This window comes from Sarcophilus harrisii, chromosome 1, assembly GCF_902635505.1.
Source record: "Sarcophilus harrisii chromosome 1, mSarHar1.11, whole genome shotgun sequence".
NCBI lineage: Eukaryota > Metazoa > Chordata > Mammalia > Dasyuromorphia > Dasyuridae > Sarcophilus > Sarcophilus harrisii.
Window position 1 is genome coordinate 439,738,827 of NC_045426.1, and position 22,699 is coordinate 439,761,525.

General features: G+C 35.6%; 1 protein-coding gene across 4 annotated transcripts in view; it reads right to left on the bottom strand.

The window, feature by feature from the left end:
- Positions 1-16,023, bottom strand: part of ZC2HC1A (zinc finger C2HC-type containing 1A) — a 45,773-nt gene extending 29,750 nt beyond the window's left edge. The window contains exons 1-3 of one of the 4 annotated variants that reach the window (XM_031946234.1): positions 15,666-16,023; positions 5,729-5,805; positions 3,476-3,592 (exon numbers count right to left, since the gene is read on the bottom strand). In XM_031946234.1, the coding sequence (XP_031802094.1) occupies positions 3,476-3,592; positions 5,729-5,805; positions 15,666-15,798 (327 nt within the window). In that variant the 5' untranslated portion in view covers positions 15,799-16,023. The remainder of the gene's footprint in view (positions 1-3,475; positions 3,593-5,728; positions 5,806-15,665) is intronic. The other 3 variants (XM_031946235.1, XM_031946236.1, XM_031946237.1) reach the window with 3 other exon arrangements.
- Between the last annotated feature and the right edge of the window lie 6,676 nt (positions 16,024-22,699).

Here is a 22,699-nt window from a genome sequence, read left to right on the forward strand (position 1 = left end):
AAAGGTCTTTCCAAGTAAGACCAAGAACAAATAAAAGATGGTTCTTTAAAGGATGTTTTTTATCACCATTCATATTCAATCTAGTGCTGAAAAATTGAGATACTGCAGTTAGACAAGCAATTATTCACTACCAATCAAAACTAAGTTTTTCATAGTTGATATGTGGTCTATTTGGACAGCCATAAAAATGAAAAAAAAATTTATTTTTGTTTACAATTTATTTATTCCTGGGATTAAATATTCTTTGCATGTTTGATAGATTCACCAATATGTTCATCTGATGTCGGGATTTTCTTCTTTGAGAATTCATTCATAGGTTTGTTAGATTTCTCTTCTAAAATTGGTTTATTTAAATATCCCAATTCCTAGTATGTCATCTGGATATTATTTTTGTAATTATTCATCCATTTCATCTAACATCCATTTTGTTAGCATTAAATCACTACTGAGAATATTATTCTTTTGATCTTCATTTGTTGTGTATTACTTTTTAATCTTTGACTCTAACAATTTGGTTTTCTTTTCAAAAATATTACTCATCTATTTTATTATTTATTTGTTAATCAAAATACTTTTATCAACTCATTGGTACGTCAGCTTTCATTTTATTAATATCTTTTTTGACTTTCAAAATTTATGTATTAGTATATGCTTAATATCTTTGCTTTTCTGCATTTTTGGTGAGATTTATAATACTCCAATTTATAATTAACTTTTGTAATGTACATATAAGAAATATGCATATTTATTCTATTCCCCATTCAGAAATAGTAGTTCTATCCTATGTAACTTTTCTAAAGGTCTATTCAAGTATGTACCTTTCTTGTTTATCATTCTGTTAGATATGTTTTAGGATAAAAGAACAGAGAGACCGCCAATAATTACAGCTTTAGTATATATTTTTCTCTATAGAATAACTTTTCTTTTAGATATTGAAATGTTTTTTGTTTTTTTCTTCTCAGGTTATTTTTACCTTCTTTCTAAATCAGATCTTTCCTGCGTAATAAAGTAACTGTATAAATATGTGTACATATATTGTATTTAACATATACTTTAATATATTTAACATGTATGGGACTACCTGCCGTCTAGGGGAAGGTGTGGGAGGAAGGAGGGGAAAAATTGGAACAGAAGGTTTTGCAAGGGTCAATGTTGAAAAATTACCCATGCTTAAGTTTTGTATATAAAAAGCTATAATAAAAAAAGAATTTATTAAAAAAAAAAAACAGGTTCAAAAACCAAATTAAAAAGAATTGGAACAACAACAAAAAAAGATATTGAAATGCTGCCATTCAATGGATGCACATTAAATAATGATATTAATTTGTTGGTTATGGTACTTTTAAATATAATAGTTTCTCTGTTTATCTCTTTTAATCATGAAAAAAATGTTATTGTACCTTGTCTGAGACTTTACTACCTCTGTTTTTGTGTTTATTTGAAGCGCACTAAATGCTGCTTCAGCCTTTTAATTCTTCATGAACATGTCTGAAATGTTTCCAGTGAACAATTTATTAGATTCTGCTTTCCATGAACTAAAATTTCAAAAGTGAATTCTTACTACTGATATTCACAACATTGATTTTAAATTGTTCTATTAAGTCCCTGTTTTACCTTCCCTTACCTTTGACCTCTCTGCATCTCATCTTTCCTCCCATTCTTACCAAAAAAAAAAGGTAAGAATGTTCTTAACATTAATAAGCAATGCCCTCCTATTGCAATTGTTCCTCTTTTTCTTCTCAAGCAGATACCAATGAGATTCTGCCATTTCTTTCTTTACCTTTAATCTTCACTTCAACTTTGTTTTACTCACAACTAATTTCTCCCATTTGGTGGTTCTATGTATACAGTGCTGGCCCTGGAACTGAGTTCAAATCCAGCTTCAGACACTTATTAGATGTGTGACCTTGATTAAAGCACTTAACCTCTGTTTGCCTTAATCCACTGAAGAAAATGGCAAAACGTTCCTGGATCTTTGCCAAGAAAATCCCATGCTCAACACTGGTGTGCTATGGTCCACAGGGTCACAAAGAATCAGAAACATCTGAACAACATTATCACCCATCTCCTCTCTCCCTGTTCTCACCTGTTTCTCAATTGAATTTGTCAATTTTCTATACCAAACTTTTTGTGGATAAGTTCCGTGAATGTCTTCTGTCAAATTCAAATAAAAGTGAATGTAATGCCCATTTCTCCCATCCTCTCTTCCATGTTTATGTAATTTTCCTAGAGTACACAGTTATTTGAAATATTAAGTCCCACACTTCCTTTCTACTGCTCCCTCACCCATGTATTTCTTTTATTTTCCCTTTCCTATTTCTTTAATTTAAATTAAGACTACTGAAACAGAACAAATTCAACCCTAGGCTTGGCATCATTTACCCTTTATGATTCTTGAAGCGATAAGGGTTCTGGTGGGATACTCGTTTCTTCTCCATCTGTTAAAAGGTAACATATACCCATCATATTGTCCCTTCCAAGTGCTCCAATATATTTACTTTACTATGTTTCTTTGTACACCTATATATTGTCTCAAATATTCTATTCAGCTCAAGTCTCTTCCTCAGGAATTCCTGGAAGTCCTCTATGTCATTAAAAATCCATTCTTTTCTTGTCCATTTTTCCCTTATGGGACCACACTCAGTTATCCTGATGTAATTTTTGCTTATAATATTATATTTTTGTAAGATTATATTCCAAATACTCTTTTTCATTACATTGGTAGCTGTCAAGTTATGTGATCCCAACTGTGATTCTTTGGTGTTTGATTTGAAATTGCTTAGAATTTTTATTTTAGGGTTTCTTTCAGGAAGTGATAAGTGGGTGATTCTTCCTTTTACTTTGCTATCTAGTTTTAACAACTATTCACTGTTTTATTAAAATTAAATTGTTTTCCATTAATTGTTTAAGATTAATGTCCATTAATTGTTTAACATAACAATTACATACAACATAAAAATGGATAAAATTGTTTTATTAAAATTAAATTGGATGAACGTACTGACTAGCATTTTACTTTTTTTTCTTAATTACTATTTGGCATAGTAATTTTTTCATGACAAATGTGGGAAATGAGTTATTCTGCTCTATACACTCTGCAATCTTGACTTGAAATGGATGGTATAATCTTAAGGCATATTCTTCATATCCTTCATATCCCAGGAAAAAAAAAGTTTCATTCTCAAAATGTATAATTAAGGCCATTTAATTATTCTCCAGATGAAGATGAATTTAACTATGCTAACAACTAAAGAGTTCCTAAGGAAAATTCATTTCTTCTCAAGACAGATCAATAATACTACTTTTAGAGATGACTAAAATATGGCTTTTCACTAAAAATCATTCACCAGGTACTGGATTTAGAAATCCTATGGATGTGGAGATAAGCATTTACATGACTAGTGTAATACTAGATACACATTTTAGGTTATACACTCTTTCTGTGTAGGTATCATTCCAAACCTTATATATTTACCCGGGGTTTAAGTGGTTTTACTGTTGGAATATCAGTTCCTTCAGCCCTCTGCCTGCTTGAATCAAAGGCCTTCCGTTTTTTAGTTGCAGTTTTCTGACAAATTGGCCCATGCTTTTTCTGTTAGAGGAAAGAAAAATCACAATGCATCATTTTCTTCAATAAGGAACAATATAAGCTCTTAGAGTTAATCTAATCTGTTTTAAAAAAAAAAAAAATCTCAAAGACAACATATTTATACCAACCATGAAAACATGGCTTATGTTAAAATATGAAAGACAGTAGTAAAAAATGATAATGCATAACATATACTTTATAGTGAATCCCATATTTAATCATTATTATTATTATCAAACATATACATTGTAATTTTTTTCTCATTCAACTTCCTATGTCTTTAACATATCAAGTTCTCACATCAATATATTTTGCAATTTGTCTTTGTCTTCACACTAAACCCATTGCTGGTGCCACTATTATAAATTGCTTTGATACCTTCCATTGTAGTTCTTCATGTACAAGTTTTTATCCTTACCCTTTGAAACAAACTCACTGAATGGAAATGGAAGTTGGAATAAAAGTATTACATTCTTAGAGAGACCTGCAAAAAGGAAAAGAACAGGCTTGCTATCAAAGGGCTATCAAGGGTCTAGCATGATAATTTGGTCACTATGAATTGAGTACTGATTGAGCTTCAGAATCTTTTCAGTATTAGAGAATCTCAGAATAAGATTTTAATCTCTACCTGTAATAAAATTTTATACTACACCATCACAGACAAGTGGCCAATTAGTTTTTGTTGGAATATCTCATAAGAAAATCCGTATTATATTTAGATAGGTCTCATTTTTAGGACTTTATGTGAAACCCAAACCTACCTCAACCTAATTTCTACCCACTGGGTCACCTCTAAGAGGAAAGAAATAAAACAAAAGTGTTTGATGTTGAAGAACTTAGAGATTAGCTATTTTTAAGCCCTCAATTTTCCAAAGTCAAAAATTTAATAGGCAGCAAATAGACGACATGAACCCAGTCTAACTTCAAATTCAGTGTCCTTTCCTTTAAATTACCCCTCTTCCAAATGAAAATGTTTGAAATATCTTATGTCTGGGAGTGATCATGTCCTTTTGGCAAAGGCAGTAAAAGGATAACACAATTTTAATGGGGTGACTAGCTGCAATGAAAACATTTTTAGAACTAAACTTAACTCTACTTCTTCTTCCTTGATCTTGTAATTTACTATAATAATTACTTTAAAACAATCAACCCCTCACTTTTTAATGGGGATTCTCTTGCTATTCCAGGTATCTTTACTAGACAGCTTAATTTGTAGGACTAGAATGAGAATCCTGAGAACTGTATAAAATTAAAATTACCTCTATCACTACAACTATATTTTTTCTGATAATTATCTTTATATTTCTTCCACTTGTAATGTTTTCCTTCTATGCTCAGAAAAGTATATCTTTTTAAAGTAGTTTCACCAAAGTTCATTTTACTTTGGAAACCATTTAATATGCTAAAAAGACATCTTGCCAAGTGATTACCTCTTAAAACAATGCTGACCATATAGCATTTACTTCAAAGTCTTAAATGGAGTTATTTAATATCAAATGTTCATTTTCACATTTTTATAAAGACAAAGAGATAATAAAACAATTTCCCAAGGTTATTTAAAATTCAAAGAGTACATTTATTTTTGTAATTAAAAGGAATAAAGATAACAAAAAAAAAAGAGTTCAATGGAAATGTAATGAATCACTGCCATCAATACTTTTTTCAAAACTATTATACATGAAGTAAGTAAAATTTATTAGCATTTTCTCTACTGAAAAGCCATGCCCTCTTTCTCCTCCTTGATACTACCAACCTGATTTACTCCATTCTTTTTCTCCTAGAATTCTATGCAGCCTTTCACTCTTGTAGAATTTTGTTCTCTGCCAGCTTTCAACTAATTTATTTGCTGCTTTATTAAATATTTATTAATCACATAGCATTTTTACTTTAATGGGAAACTCCTGATGATTATTTAAGACACAAAAGATATGAAGATCTAATAAAAGATTGAAAAAATGATGCCTTTTGAAGCATCCCCTTCAAATCACATTATGGAGGCAATTTCATATAAAGTTGATAAAATATGTCAGTTAATTCATGACCTCAGCAGCATAAATATCCCTTCTACTAACGTGCATTCCAACACATTGATGAATTAGTAAATGCAAAAGCAAACAGGCAAATAATCAATGTACTCACTAAGGCAACTGGAAAGAAGGTTCTTCCACAGATCTTGCATGGTAACAATTCCCCAATTTGTACTACACTTCCATTTTCTAAAAAAAAAAAAAAAAAAAAAAAAATTAGTTTTCTTAGCTCACAAATTAAACTATGTAAGCCTAAATATTATTACTAAATAGCCTTTAGCTCAACAAATTTAAATTAATGGAGCTCCATGAAAATTTTATTTAAATTTTAAAATCCTGCATATTATATTGTTAGTGGAACTGTGAACAGATCCAGCCATTCTGGAAAGCATTTTGGAACTATGCTCAAAAAATTATCAAACTGTGCATACCCTTTGATCCAGCAATGTGTCTACTGGTCCTATATCCCAAAGAGATCTTAAAGGAGGAAAAGAGACCCATATGTAGAAAAAATGTTTGTGGCAGCCCTTTTCATAACGACAAGAAACTGGAAACTGAGTGGATGCCCATCAGTTGGAGAGTGGCTGAATAAGTTATGGTACATGAATGTTGTGGAATATTATAGTTCTATGAGAAACAATCAGCAGGATGATTTCTGAGAGATCTGGAAAGACTTAAATGAACTGATGCTAAGTGAAATGAGCAGAATCAGGAGATCATTATACATGGCAATAATAAGATTATAAGATGATCAATTCTGATGGATGTAGCGCTCTTCAACAGTGAGAGGATTCAAACCAGGTCCAATTGTTCAGTGATGAAGAGGGACATCTACACCCAAAGAGAGGATTGTGGGGACTGAGTGTGGATCATAACATAACATTCTCACTCTTTTTGTTATTGTTTGTTTGCATTTTGTTTTCTTATTCATTTTCTTTCTTTTGTGATCTTTCTTGTGCAGCAAGATAACTGTACAAATATGTTTGTATATATTACATTTAGCATATTTTAACAAATATAACATATATTGGATTACTTATCATCTAGGGGAAGATGTTGGGGGAACACAAGACTATGCAAGGATCAATATTGAAAAAATTATCTGTGCATGTTTTGAAAATAAAAAGCTTTAATAATAAAAAATAACAAAATCCTGTATATCAAAATCAGTATCTGGTATCCAGATAATATAATATCAAAATATTATAATGATTTAATCATTTAGGACAAATATGAAAAATTCCTAAGAATTCAGGAGGGATAAAATGGATCTCTCTAAACATAAATTTCTTCCACTTATAGCAACCTAAGGTTATTTTTCAAAATGGAAATATCAAGGACTTTTATATTACCAGTAAGCCACATATTGCCAGGTATTAAGCTACTCTCCTCTTACAAATGGAACTAAGCTGAACCATGAAACAAGTTAACCCTTTCAGAACACCATGTTCTAGGGACAGGACTTTTTTCCATTTAAGACCGTTTTGTCCAAGACCCTAGATATACAGACATTTAAGATAGATAGACAAATAAAACATTTACAGGTAATAAAGCATAATTATGACCCCCACATTTAGTTACAAGACTCTACATGGGATCACAAAACAATTTAAGAAGCTGAGCTCTAGGGTATATTTTTAAGTATCCTAACATACTTGAAAGCAATTTCTAAAAGTATTTAAAAATAAATAGTTTTGATATTGGAATTCTGGTACTATGTTATACATTTTAATTCAGGTATTTTGCTTTAAAGATAACCTGAATAGTTTTTCATGCAAAATGCATTTACATTTATACTTATTTTACCATCATAAAAATAACATTAAGAAACTTATCTCTACAGGTTATTCACTTACTCAGGAAATTTACAATGTAACACATATCTAGGCTACTCATTTTATTATTCAAACAAATGTTACCTACAACAATAATGTTCAACACATCTAAAATCTATAATATCGATAATATAACCTAATTTTATTACTAAATAATTTATTTTTAAGCTGTAATATTCTATAAAAGATTAAAATAAAAAGAATTTTTCTATTTTCTCAAGAACTAATGTATACTTATTAACAATTTTTCTTAGTTATGTTAAAATAAAGTTTTAAAATAGTTGATTATAAAGTATCACTAATTATAATATTCAGTTAAATTTTAATTTAAAAAGCAGTACAACTATGACTGACTCATTTTAAGGCACCTAATGAGTTTCCCGAATCCTGTGGAACCAAGTAACAGCCATTAACCTAAATTCAAATACAGTACGCAAAGAAGTACATTTGCTTCTAATTTCCCTAGTACTTCAATGCCCTATTTAAGATTGAGGTCATTACAGCAAAAGTTAAGTAACACAAAATACAAAAGCCAAGGTAAGCTCTACCCAGTTCTTCCTTCTCCAATAGCAGAAGCTAGGTTATTTGGGGAGAACAACTTCAACTACCTGGATCAACAACAACTACCTCCATTAACAATCCAGAAAGCTGAGGCCACTACTGATTATTTTATCTTGAGGCTGAAGTGATGGACTACAATGTCAGCAAAATGATGACCAATGAAACATAACCTGTCAGATAATCTCTTAAGCTTGGTTTTCAGAGTTCTTAGTCTTTGTCTTTCCTCATCCTACCAAAAACAAAAACAAAAATAAAAAATTTCATTAGCAAGGTGAGGTAACTCTCTCTACCAATGCAAATCAGTATCTTTTCTGCAACTTAATCTTCTGAGAGTTGCTTAAAGCACTGGAAGATTAAGGATCACACAGATGGTATAAGAATCTAATTTTGTGGCTATGAGGCTGAAAATCTAGTCCCTATACCATACTACCTTTTCCTACATATAAACTCCAGACAGTTTCTTTGAGGTGTGATTATGAAATGGCCAGAGTTTACTGATTTCTCTTTTAATAAAATTCTTAAAATATACATATATATATATATATATATATATATATATATATGTGTGTGTGTGTGTGTGTGTGTGTGTGTACAGTGTTCATTTGAACCATAAACTAAGACATGAAATAATGGTATAAAATGAGTTGATATAATGGTGTCTGTTAAACCAAGCTCTACTTTAAATAAATCTCAAAAGTATTGACATCTAAAATAAGAACTAGCCTGATCTTTATACACAGTACAAAGAACATGACAGTAACAATGATTGCCCCAACAGTGAGAGTTAAATCCCTAGTAGTATGCTAGCAATATGCCAGTGAGTAGTAATTACTCATGAACAAGCTCTAGAGTTCAATAGAATCCTAGAATATGAGCATAGTTTATCTTCTTCCTGTGAATAAACCATCTAGAATAAGAATGATCACTGAGAGATAGATGAGAAAAACTCCACAACTTTTCTCTGTTATCAGGATTGACAATTCCTCTGAAAAAAATGTTAACCTCATGGGACAGGAGTTAACCCTTTCAGAACACCATGCTCTAGGGACAGGACTTCTTAAACTTTTTTCCATTTAAGACCCTTTTTGCCCAAGAAATGCTTACAAGATAGACATTTAAGATAGTCAAATAAAACATTTACAAGTAATAAATCATAATTGTGACCCCCATATTTAGTTACAAGTACCACCAAGTAAAATTCATTAGATATGCAAAATTCTGCACAGCTGCAACTAGGTTCTTCTAAAAAAAAAAAAAAAAACTGAGGAAGAAAGAATGTAGATTCTTTTAAAATTTCAATGCTAATGGACATAATTAGCATTTTTTCTAACAAATGAAAGAATAAAACTGCCAATGGACCACAACTAAGCTCAAAAATGTGAGCTATTATTGTGAATTTATCCTAATCACATCATAATGCTAAATTAATTAGCTACATCAAAACTTGAGTTGTAGGTTTTCTGGAAATGACATTTAAAGATGTAAAGGAAAGTATCATTTAAAAACTGAAAAAAAAGTATAATCTATACTCAAGAAAAAATTAATAAGTTTAAAAATAAAGGACATCTGGGCGTGATGGTATACTTGGTGGTATACTCCTGTAATCCCTACTACCAGGGAGGCTGAGGCTGGCATTTCTTTTGTTCAAGAGTTCTAAAGTGCATTGGGCTAAGCCATGGAATGTTCAAACTATATTCAGAAGGCAACCAGGTTGTGTAAGGAAAACTGAATGGACCCAGTTCTGAAAGAGAGCAGATTAAAGTTCCTGAAGATGAAAGGGAAAGAAATGAAATAACACAAACCTAGGACACTAAGCACTGACTACTACCTCCATGAAGTTGTCAGGCAACTTACAATTGTAGTGCCAAAAAAGAGAATAATTTAATATCATATATTAGCCTTGCAACTCAGATCTCAGCTTAAGTAGACCAGGAGTCTACTTTACAACTTATGAGTCTACAGAAAAACTAAAGTTCAAAGGTAGACAGGAAAGAACAGTCTGGAATTATAAATCTGAAAGATTTAGAATGGCTGGCAATCCTTCCAAAAAATCAGCTAAACTGTGTCATGGAGGGGGGAAGGAGCTAGCACAGACTTGGTGAACAGCAGAGGGGTTGGGACCCTGCTGGCTACAGGCACTTACAAGAGAGAAGAGTCCTAGGTTTTGGTTCCAGGCCAGAAAAGACAGTGGAAATTTGAAGCCACTGGAGGGACCACTGAGAAGGAAGAGCTTTTGCGGGACAGCAAAGCTTAAGGCAATGTGAGAAAACCTCAGGAAAGATGGGTTGTGATAGAATACTAATGTGATATAAGAAATGACAAGCTGGTGCATTTAGAAAAACATGGAAAGATTTAAGGAATATGCTATCCAATGCCAGAGAACTGACAAATAGAAATATGCATAGTGTGATCTCGTATATATTTATATATGTATTTTTACATATGTATGTATGTATATTATATATATATATATATTTATATCTCATTGTAGCCTTCTCTAAGGAAGTGGGAAGGGGGAGGGAAAAAATAAAAGATACACAACACAGCAAAGACCAACAGAAAACCTAGAAGGAAGCTCAGGAAAAACTGAATGGTTTTGAAAACAATGTTAAGTATTTATTATATGGGTATTCTTGAAAAGCAAACTTATTGTTTTTTATTGACTCATGTTCTTCTATGTTCAAAAAAAGGGTTTTTTTTCCTTTTGTATTTAAGTTTAAAATGAATTTTAAAAAGAAAAAAATTGCTAAATCCCAATAATGGTACAAATAAGTTATAGATAGATGGATGAGACTAGAGGGTCAGCAAGAACTCATAAATTCATCACTTCAATAAAATTATAATATTTCAGAGCTGGAAGTAACCATAAAAGTTATTTAGTCTAAGAATATAAGGTTCTTGATAATATTAAGTTACTTGGTCAAAGTTATATTAAAGTACTAAATGTAACAACTAGAATTCAGATCTCCCTCCTCTAATTGAAAGTTATACCATACTGCTTCTGCCCTATACTTCTCACTGAAAAACTGATTTAATGTTTTTAAGGTAAAAGTCTAGTTAACTATTTATGATAGAGGAAAAATAGTATGCAAATTATTCATAATAGCATATAATTCTCAAATCACCTATATTTACTTTTGGAATATAGGAAGAGAAATACTCAATATAAATACAGACATATACAAGTCCTTTGTGTAACTACCCTAATTTTTCCTGACTCAACTCTATTGCCTGACAACACGGGGAGAACTAGAGGCCTGACTTAATTACAAATAATAATACATACTGTGATAAAGCATCAATACCCAGATAATCAGGATCACGAATATTCAATGAAATTTAATTTATTTCTGCTAGAATTCTTTGAGAGTACTTATTTATACCCAGATTTGTGTGTCTACTAGTCTCCCTCAGTAGTAGTCTTTTCAGGGCAGTAGGTGGTACAACTGGTAAAGCACCAACCCTGAAGTCAGGAGGACCTGAGTTCAAATCTGATCTCATACACGTAACATTTCCTAGCTATGTGATCCTGGGTAAGTCACTTAACCCCAATTGCCTCACAGCAAAAATAAAAAAAAATTAGTAATAGTCTTTTCACAGAAGTTTTCTAAGAAAAAAACTTGTTTGCTGAAACAGCAATTTCACAGCCATTTCTATAACACAATCCAAAGGTCTCTTTTTCTGTTGGTCTCTCATTAAGCAGTATTTAATATTTTTAATTCCAAAATTATGGGGGAATAAGCATTTATTTACACACAATGCCTACTATGTCTCAGGCACTGAATTAATAATTTTTATAACTATTATTTCCTTTGATCCTCACAAAAACCTTTTGAAATAAAGCTATTAGTATCCCCATTTTACAGTTGAGGAAACTCAAACTGATTTTGCCCAAGCTCAAACAGCTAATGTCTGGAGTCAGTTTTGAACTCTGTTATTCATGATTCCAGGCCCAGTCCTCTATCTACTGTGCTACCAGCTACCATTGTAGGATGTCTTAAAGCCTAAATCTGCACAGTTTATATTCTCACAAGAAAAGAAAGACTAAAGTATCATCTTTTATAGATAATTTAACAAGAATCCCATCCTAAATCTTTGGTGGGAAAAAATTAAATGGTGTTTATCATAAAAATAAATGGCATCATCTTTCAAATAAAAAATTTTAAGCCAAAAAAAGAGTAAGCAAATATCAAGATAAGTAATACTTTTATGTATATAAACCATAAAAATAACAGTTGATATTTACTACATAAAGTTCTTTTCTGTTACAAAGTACTTTACATACATTATCTCATTTGAACTTCATGCAATAGTAAATTAGGTATTATCACATATACAACATAGGTATTATTATGATGTTCATATTTTATTTGAAGTAAGGCTTAGTTAAATGATTTTTCCAAAGTCACACAGCTAATAAGGAGCTAAGAACTGAATCCAGCTTTTCCAATTCCAAGTCTAACTGTTAGAACATAATTCCATTTTGCTTGTAGAAAGAGATTAAGGTAGCATCATCCAGCATCAAAAGAAAAGAATCATTTAGTAAGCACCCACTATCTGCTAAGGACTGTGCTTTACAAATATTATTTTATTTGATTTTTACACCAACTCTGGGAGGTAAATGCTATAATTATCCACCTCATCTTTTTATTTTACAGTTAAGAAAAGGGAGAAAGAGGATAAGTGACTTGCGGAATTGTTAAACATCTGATTCTCCTCCATTGGAGTGTGAGTTCCTCCAGAGAAAGAACTGTATCATTTGCCTTTCTCTGCATCCCCAATATTTAGCACAGTGCATAACACATTGCAGGCATTTAAATACTTGTTGGCTGGCTGACAGAGTTAGAAGCTAAATTTGAACTCAGGTATTTCTGACTCCAGACCCTGTATTTTAATCCCCTACAGCACCCAGTTTGATAAGAATATTGTCCTGTTCTATTCTTAATGGAAAAAATATATATCTGTTTCTGTTCATTACATAAGTATTCTTTTCTTTAACAAATAATAATAAAAAATTAATATATTATAAATAACAAGCAAAATCGAATGATTTTATATTATTCACCTTATATTATTTATGTAAATAATATATATTTTATATTATTCACTTTGGGGAGAAAGCTACTAATATATATATATATATATATACATATATATTTGCTTATTACAAATAAGCAAAACTGTGCAGTACACACATATTCTAGTTGGATCAAATTATAATTAAATAAAATACTATCCCAATGCTTTGAGAACCAAACTGACCTAAAGCCTCATGGCTGTTTAAGCTCTGGAAAGTCTTAAAAGGATAAAAAAAATCTGTTAACAACCAAATGACAGGCAATTCTACCTTCCTCTGAGAAACAGCTAAGCTCATCAGAATCCTGGACCACACTCTTAGTGAAGAATTGGAAGGGTGTGGCAAAGGAATTCAATAAAGGCTCTAGTGGATGCTATCTGTAGCACTAAAGGGAGAGCTTGGACCAATGAAATCAGAAATCTGTCAAAGTTGCAATTTGAGCTATTATAGTAGGGTTCTGCTCTTTTAAAAAGCAGAAATTTAAAATTCCACAAACTTTAAAAGTTCTAAAAACTTTTACAACTTAAAAACACTGTGCGTCAATATTACAAATTCAAATATTTTTTCAGACCACACAAAATAGATCCTTTAAAGTTAATCATAACGTTTTTATAATCTTATACTTTAGTATCTTCAAAGTGATGAACAATCCCCAGCTTCACCTATTTAGTGGTAAAAGTCTAACTATTGATGATGGAAAATAGCATGCAAATTATTCATTATAACAATGGAACAGAGTTAAGTGATCTGCCAATGAAACTACCAAAAAAAAAAAAAAAAAAGAATCTAGAATTTGATAGCTAAGTCCTAATGTATTATTCCTCCTGGCCACAAATGGAATTTGGCTCAAAAGAACCACAACAACAAACAACCTACTTTGCTTTTAACATTTTCTGCATTCAGGACCAGGAGATAATTATATACTTCAACAACAATACTAGATGATGACCAGTTCTGATGGATCAGGCCATCCTCAGCAACGAGATCAACCAAATCATTTCTAATGGAGCAGTAATGAACTGAACTAGCTATGCCCAGAAAAATAACTCTGGGAGATGACTAAAAACCATTACATTAAATTCCCAATCCCTATATTTATGCCCACCTGCATTTTTGATTTCCTTCACAAGCTAATTGTACAATAATTCAGAGCCTGATTCTTTTTGTACAGCAAAATAACGTTTTGGTCATGTGTACTTATTGTGTATCTAATTTATATTTTAATATATTTAACATCTACTGGTCATCCTGCCATCTAGGGGAGGGGGGGTGGGGGGGTAAGAGGTGAAAAATTGGAACAAGAGGTTTGGCAATTGTTAATGCTGTAAAGTTACCCATGTATATATCCTGTAAATAAAAGGCTATTAAATAAAAAAAAAAAAAAAAACATTTTCTGCATTCTTCTTAAAAAGTGTTTATATAAAAACATATCTGGCATAGATATGACTGTAGGCAAGGCAGATTGTGAAGAAAAAATAAGAAACTATTAATACACTAATACAAAAAACTAATCTTGGGAGAAAAAACCTGCAAATTAATTTACATCATAAATCGTAATATATATTTAATTGTCCTTTGGCATATTGAGAATGCAAGGGAGGAAATCATTTTACTATCCATTCCACAACATAAAAAATTTTCCCCTTTTTACCATGAGGTTATAATACCCAAGGTCTAACCCCCAAGTTCACACTCACAGAAGTGATACTAAACTAGGCAGAAATAAGGAACAGATGAGGACGGAGGGGCCTTTCAGGTCCACAGTGCCCAAAAGGGCGTCAAACACCTTGGAAAAGTCAATTCTACAGCTACTATTGATCAAAATCTCCGAGGAACTAAACTTTTCTGGTTTTCGATGCGGGGGTGGCCCGCAACTGAAGGGGAAAATGTTAGAAAAAGTGAATCAAAAAAAAAAAGCTGCAGAGACAGAAGAGCCCCCGCCCTTGGGGGCGATCCACGCAAGGAGCGAGTGCCCGCTCCAGACTCACGCCGCCCCCCCGTCATATTGGAAAGGGACCCCCGCCCGCATCCGGAGCAGGGGCAGAGGCCGGGACTCCGCGGCTGCCCTCGGACATGCTGGGGCTGGAGGAGGAAACGCTGCCGATGGTTTTCTAGGTTTTTAAAAGGTTTTAATAAGAAACTGGTCCAAGCAAGAAAAAAAAAAACTGGGGACACACCCCGCGGTCTCCGCGGAGAAATGGGGAGACGGAGTAAGACAATAAAGAGTCCAAGGATGGGGGGAGGGGGGATTTTAAAAAAAATCAAACACAAGAAGCCGAGATGAGGACGGATGCGACAGATGGATGGAAGTAAGTGAGGGAGGCGCGTACCGAGCCCAGGGAGAGGGACACAAATCACGGGGAAGGATGCCCCGAGGGCGCGGAGCTACCCCCGGCCAGGGTTCTGGGGCGGGGCCAGGAGAAGGTGGGGCCTCCGCCCGCCCCGCGCTGCCTGACCCCCCCCCCCCGTCCGCCCGAGACCGAGGCCAGGGCCCGCCTCCGGGACCCCCCCCTCCCGACACCACGGCCGCTCCGGACCGGAACGGCCATTCCCGCTCAGGTCGGCGCTTAGCTCACCTCCCTGCCCCTCCATGGCCCCACAGACTGCGGCTCTCCGGCTCCTACTCCTCCCGCTCCGGCCGCTGCTGCTGCCGCCGACGCCCAGGCTCCTGCTGTAGCAACGCGGCCGCCGCCTCCCACCCGCTAACATCCCCCGCTCCCATTGGCTCAGGCGCCTCCTCCCGAGGAGGAGGGAGAGGGGCTTGGGCTTTGGAGAGGGGCGGGGGAGGAGTAGGAAACGAGGGGGAGCAGCCGAGGAGAGCCACGCCCCCGCCCCTCCTTGGGCGCCCCTGGCTCAGCTCCCTTTCCCCCTCCTCCTTGGGGCGGCGTAGTGATTTACAACCCCCGGACACTAGGCCCTGACCGTCTTTTCCACCTCTCCCCAACACCCGCTGCCAGCCCCCTTCTCTTGACATCCCCTCCCCCCGCCCTGCATCAGCCTGGTCAACGGTTCCATTTTCTCCTCCTAGCCTTCAAAAACCCTACCCTCACACCCTGCTGCCCCGCACATATCCCTCACAGCTCCGCAATACACCGCCCCTCCCCCCCGCACAACCCGCATCCTCTGCCCATCCAAAGGAACCGCTCCCACTTGCTCGCCTGATTTTTACCGCTTAATGGGCTTCTTCCGCCTCCCCATCCGCACAGAAAACTTAAAACGAAACAGAAAACTGCAGCCATCCACATACCCACCTGCACCTTACATTTTCTCATTCGGTTCCATATTCTGCCCATAGCCAAAAATCAAAGCAAAACAAAACAAAAACTAGTTATTTCTTCAGTGTTTAAAATTGTAGGAAAAAAGGATGAGGTTTTTGTTATCTTTGTGTTAGAAAGAATTATTAGAAATATTAAATTTTGTGTTTTTATTGGAAGAGACCTTGGCAATGATCTAATGTCTCCTCCCTTCCCCCTCCCTCCTCTCCCCAAATTTGAGAATCAGAGAAGTTAATGAATGGAACAATAGCTCCGTGATCAAGAATGGAATCAGTCTGGATGGGAAAGGATTCAGGATTCCTAAGTCATATTCTAAACACAATATATATCAAAGTACTGATTTTGCTTACATTCTGGTTTAATTAGTGTCAGTTCCCATAAAAATGTTTAGGTTATATTAGAATGTAGTCTTGGAGTCTAGCCTTGAGACCATGTTGAAATTGTTCCAGGCACTGGTGAAACAGCTTCTTTAGACCATTCCTGCAAGTACTTGTCACTGATCTTTTGGCCTAACGATAAAAAATAAATCCCAATTATTTGTTTGGTAAGCTTCATTTCTTCCTTGTTTGGAACATTAGCATTCTTAGACTAAAAATAGCCTGGAGGCAGCAGAAGAATTTTTTTTGAACCAAGGACCTCAAAGTCTGGACATAGACCTGGATGTAACTGAAAAGGTTTAATAGAAGGGGTTCTATCAGAGTCATAGGATCGTAGAATTAGATTCATCTAGTCACCTCTCTTGTTTTACAGAAGAAGAAATAGGTAATGACTTAATTAAGATCACATTGATCAGAGATCACTTTGAACCTGGATCCCCAGACTCCACATGAATCTTTCTTTCCATTTTGAATCACTTGGGGGATTTTTATTGTTGTTCATTTTTCCAGTTATATCTGATCTTGATATACTGTAGTGGTTTGCCATTGCCTTCTCCAGTTCATTTTACAGATAAGGAAATTGAGGCAAAAAACACAGCTACTATCTAAGGAGAGATTTGAACTCAAGGAGATAAATCTTTTTTACTCCAGATTTGGCATTCTATCCATTGTATCATTTAGATATCCCTTACATACCAACAGATATTATAGATAATACTAGTTTGATCCATGAACAAACACGAAAAATTTTAGTGTTTGTGCCAGGCAACAAGTCTTTGCTTGATAATTTGGAGTGTAATAAATGAGTCACAAGCATTTAAATTAGTCCTGGCAAATTTTACTTGTAAGTCACTCCTACCTATTCAAAGCACAAAACAAACTTCATCAAGTAATAATGTTTTCCTCTATTTAATTCTAATGGACTTTCATAGTTTTACTGATACTTTGATGAATGTACATTTTCAATGTGTATGTTCCTTCTACTAAAGATAATGACAGTTCTTTTATATATAATCTTTGTCCATGTTATCTAATTAGGCTAAATTCAAAAAACATTTCCTAAGCCTCTATTTTTGGCCAGAAGAAACAAAGGCAAAAGTAAAAGTAGTACTTGACCTCAAGATCATTCTACTGGGTAATGTGTACCTAACTGTGTGCTCCTAGGTAAATCACTTAACCTGTCTGAACCTCAGTTTTCTCATCTATAAAATGGGAATAATAGCATTTACCTCAGGAGATTTGTATATTAGTATTATGCAACTCTAAAAGTGCTATAGAAAAATCTTATCATAATCATTTTAATGGTAGGTGTGAAGGAGAGGTAAGGATGTCTAGAGAGTTGCAAATTTGGATGACTAGAAAGATGACCAAGTGCCTTTGACAGAAATACATTTAGGAGAGGTATGTTTAAGGGGAAAAGATAATCTATTCTCTTTTGCATAAGTTAAATTTGAGGTGCATATGGAGCACATAAGTGGAGATAATTCAGCCATCAACTGGTAATAAAGATTGGAGGAGAGACATGAAAGCTACATGTGTATGCATGTACATATACAGAGAGATGATAATTAAAACAAAAGCATTTTTCTGAAATACTCTCTTTCCTCCTGTCAGACTACTGACCTCTGTGACTTCCAGGAAGTCTTCACAAGTCTCTATTAATTCCAGTGCCAACCCTCTGTTAATTATTTGTTTCTCATCTTGTATAAAGCTTGCCTTGTTTATATTTCTTTGTATGTTGTCTCCCTCCCCACACCAAATTGTAAGCACCTTGAAGAGAGGAACTGTCTTTTGCTTCCATGTGTATATATTTTTTATATGTCATATAGAAAGTACTCTGTAATGGGCTGAGGTTTGAGTTGATGCACTGAGGTCCCAAGTACGTGAGGCTAAATAGTAATTGCACTATATTCTATTAATATACATGATTGGATAAAGAATGGTCCCTGCCCACTCTCCGTGCAAGTCCTGATGTGTTGTATAGGAAATGACGATTTTGGTGGGTGGAGGCAGAGAGAGAGAGACAGGAAGAGAAGCTGGGGGAGATTGGCCTGGGTTCGAGACTCCGAGCTGCTGGTTGTGTGGCTGATGGTCGAGCTAGCTTCTTGACTCAGCTGCACACATTGCTATCGCCAATTCTCTTACACCTCCTATCCTTCTTCACTGAGAATAAAGACTGACGATTTTCCCTAACCTGAATTCCTGACTCCTGTTGATTTAAAAATACACGATCTTCACATTTGGCGCCCAACGGTGGGAACCAAGGACCGAAGAAGTCTCCGGTGACCTGGAATTTGGGTGAGTATTGTTAATAGACAAATAAGGAACTTATTTTCTTAAAAACTAAACCAGTAATCTTTTTTTTTTGGCTAAAATGGGACAAATGCTAGCTAAAGACTCTCCAAAGGCTAAAGGCTCCTCCAAAAACAAAAGAAAGGGGGAGCCACAGGTAACCCTAGAGAACTTCTAAATCTAGCTCTTTATACTATTAACTTCTTGATTTTTGACAAAGATGCACTGGCTCCGGCAGAGTAGGTTTTATAACCCACCGGAAGGTCAGTGTCCAGTAGAGCAGCTCCACTATCTTTAGATAATCGCCAGGTGATGTGGAGAGATCCAGAAAGTGGTGAATGGAAAGGACCAGATAGGCTAACTGCTTTGGGGAGAGGTTTGATTGTATCTCTACAGGTGGAGAAGGAATCAGATGGGTGCCAACTGAGCCATATTTGCCTTGTCCATCTGAGAGAGACGGAGCAGACCCTTGAAACAAAGGAGAAGACCAAGAAATATCGGGTTGTTCTTGTTGCTGATTGTACTCACTCATTGAAAGAGCGTGGCAGTTATGGCGTTTGACTCATGGACATCAAAGATTGTTGGACTTCAAAACCCTCAGAAATCATTGGATTCTCTGAGACATAGGACTCGAAAACCCTCAGGAATCATTGGATTCTCTGAGACATGGGACTTGAAAACTCTCAGGAATCATTGGATTCTCTGAGAAATGATAAGACTATTACAACACTTCAAAATCTGCTGGAATCATTGGATTCCCTAACACATAAAAAGACTTTTGCAGGACTTCAAAAACTCAGGGGGATCATTGGATTCCCTGACATGTGAAACGATGGACAATAGATTATAGATTGGTTTTGGACTATCTCTTGGCTGCTGAAGAAGGTGTATGTGTGACTGTTGTTTACATACCCTCCTTCTAGGACTTCTGGTGATCTTTCCCAACACCATGTTGATTTATATTGTTTGCTATTCCGCTACTTGCGTGTAAAATTCATGTTTGTTACACCACATGGAGCCTGCACTGACTGAGGGGAGGGTCATCCCTAATAGCCTCTGCGTTGTGTAATACCTCCCATGCTGATGGGTTTGTGCATAATAAGACCCTTCAGCCCAGAAACCCGCTAGCAACCCCCATTTCCCTTTGGTGCTTTTCATCTCCCTTCCTGAGATGTCAGGCAGGGCGTGATCATCTCCTTTTTAGTGCTTTCGCCGCCTTTCCTGAGAAGTCAGGGAGGCTGTGATCATCTACCCTTGGGGGCTCTGACCTCCCTGAGGAGTCAGGGATGGCATGACCACCTATGTTCTAAAATAAAAGAAAGCGGGAGATGTAATGGGCTGAGGTTTGAGTTGATGCACTGAGGTCCCAAGTACATGAGGCTAAATAGTAATTGGGCTATACTCTATTAATATACATGATTGGATAAAGAATGGTCCCTGCCCACTCTCCGTGCAAGTCCTGATGTGTTGTATAGGAAATTATGATTTTGGTGGGTGGAGGCAGAGAGAGAGAGACAGGAAGAGAAGCTGGGGGAGATTGGGCCTGGGTTCGAGACTCCGAGCTGCTGGTTGTGTGGCTGCTGGTCGAGCTAGCTTCTTGACTCAGCTGCACACATTGCTATCGCCAATTCTCTTTCACCTTCCGATCCTTCTTCACTGAGAATAAAGACTGATGATTTTCCCCTAACCTGAACTCCGGACTCTTGCCGATTTTAAAATATGCGATCTTCACAGTACTCAATAGGTAATTATTTATTATCAAGAAATACAACAATGGAAATACAACATCTATGACTGATCAATCCATTTCACCTTTTCCTGACCATACAGGACAGAAAGATATTAATAAAATCCAGCCCTTGATTGTATAGTGCCCAAGAAAAATATCAATGGGGAATACTGATAGAAAACACAGTGAATAGAATGGTAGGCCTAGATTCGGAAAGATCTAACTTCAAAGATGGCCACAGACACTTACTAGTTGTATGACTCTGGGCAAGTCACTTAACCTTTCATATACCTTTTTCTTCAAATCTAAAATGGAGATGGTGATAATAATAATAACTGACTTTGGGAGGATCAAGTGAAATATTTATAAGGTGCTCAAAACATTGTCTGGCACATAGTAGGCACTTAATAAATGTTGATTCTTTCCTTCATTCATCCATTCCTTCCTTCCTTCCTCACAAATCACTGAAAGAACAAGAAGCAGGAGCAATTGCTCTTATCATGGATCATGGTTGAAGAATCCTTGAAGGACACAACTATAGCAAGTTACACACCAAAGATGGGTACAAAACTCCATTATCTAAATCACTATAGATATGCTACAGTTCCCATACTTGAAAACCACTGCCACTTAAATCAAAAACATTCCATTTTGAGGACCGAGAAACCATTATTTCTTAATCTGGGAACACATGGGAGAATGTGGTATATTTAAACTGAGATTTTTAATCTAAATCAAGACACCAAGCTAGTACCAAAGGATGATGAAATCTCCAGGTACTATATAGGTATCTGACAAATGACCTTAATAGGAGGGGAAGGCAAATAGTAGTCTCCCAAACCTGAGGCAGGACATGGCTTATCATACCATTTTCCTACTTGTCTTTTCTCTTTGGGCATACCCAGATTCCTTTAAAAACACCTACTTCAGAGATCATCTTTACACATATGTGAAACTCCACATGTGTAAAAAATATTGTCCTTCTGTAATTCAAATAGAGATAGAATAGATAGGGCAGCTAGGTGGTGCAGTGGATAGAGCACTGGCCCTGAAGTCAGGAGGAGCTGAGTTCAAATCTGGTCTCAGACACTTAACACTTCCTAACTGTGTGATCCTGGGCAAGTCACTTAACCCCAATTGCCTCAGCAAAAAAACAAAACAAACAAAAGAGATAAAATAGATATCTGTAATGTTTTCTCTTCTTACCTTTCTCCAAGTTACCCTTGGAGTACCTACCAGGAGAGGAAGCAGCAAATTGGAACCAGGGATACCACTCTACTATCCTCAAAGAGTATAGCAAGCTAGAATTATATCTATTTGCTTCCTTAAATATTATTCATCTAGAGCAGGGGTCCTCAAACTTTTTAAATGGGGGGGCAAGTTCACTGTCCCTCAGACTGTTGGAGGGCCTGACTATAATAAAAACAAAAACTTTGTTTTGTGGGCCTTTGAATAAAGAAACTTCATAGCCCTGGGTGAGGGGGATAAACGTCCTCAGCTGTTGCATCTGTGTCACGGGCCGTAGTTTGAGGACCCCTGAATTCTAGAGGATATGATTTAGGAGTGCAATCTAACTGCTTATTGTTTTGTCATTTTGGCAAAAAGGGGGTCTCTAAGCTCTATATACAAACCTGACCCTTTCCCCACTAAATACCAGTTCCACAGTGATCACACATATTGTCATTTATCCAAATGAGAAGTCAGAAGTGTATACATAGGAGAATGTGTGTCAGACATTAGAGTGACTCAAGAGAGAGTGTACTAAATCTCACCCAAGGGAAAACACCGCGTAGTTTCTAGAGTAGCTATCTGGGAATAGAGACATGGTAGACACTACCAGTTTCACAAATGTTTTTTTTTTTTTTCCTTTAGCAACCTAAAATTAGATTGTTCTCTCCTATCATCTCTCCAGAAGACAGAAGCAGTAGATAGACTCA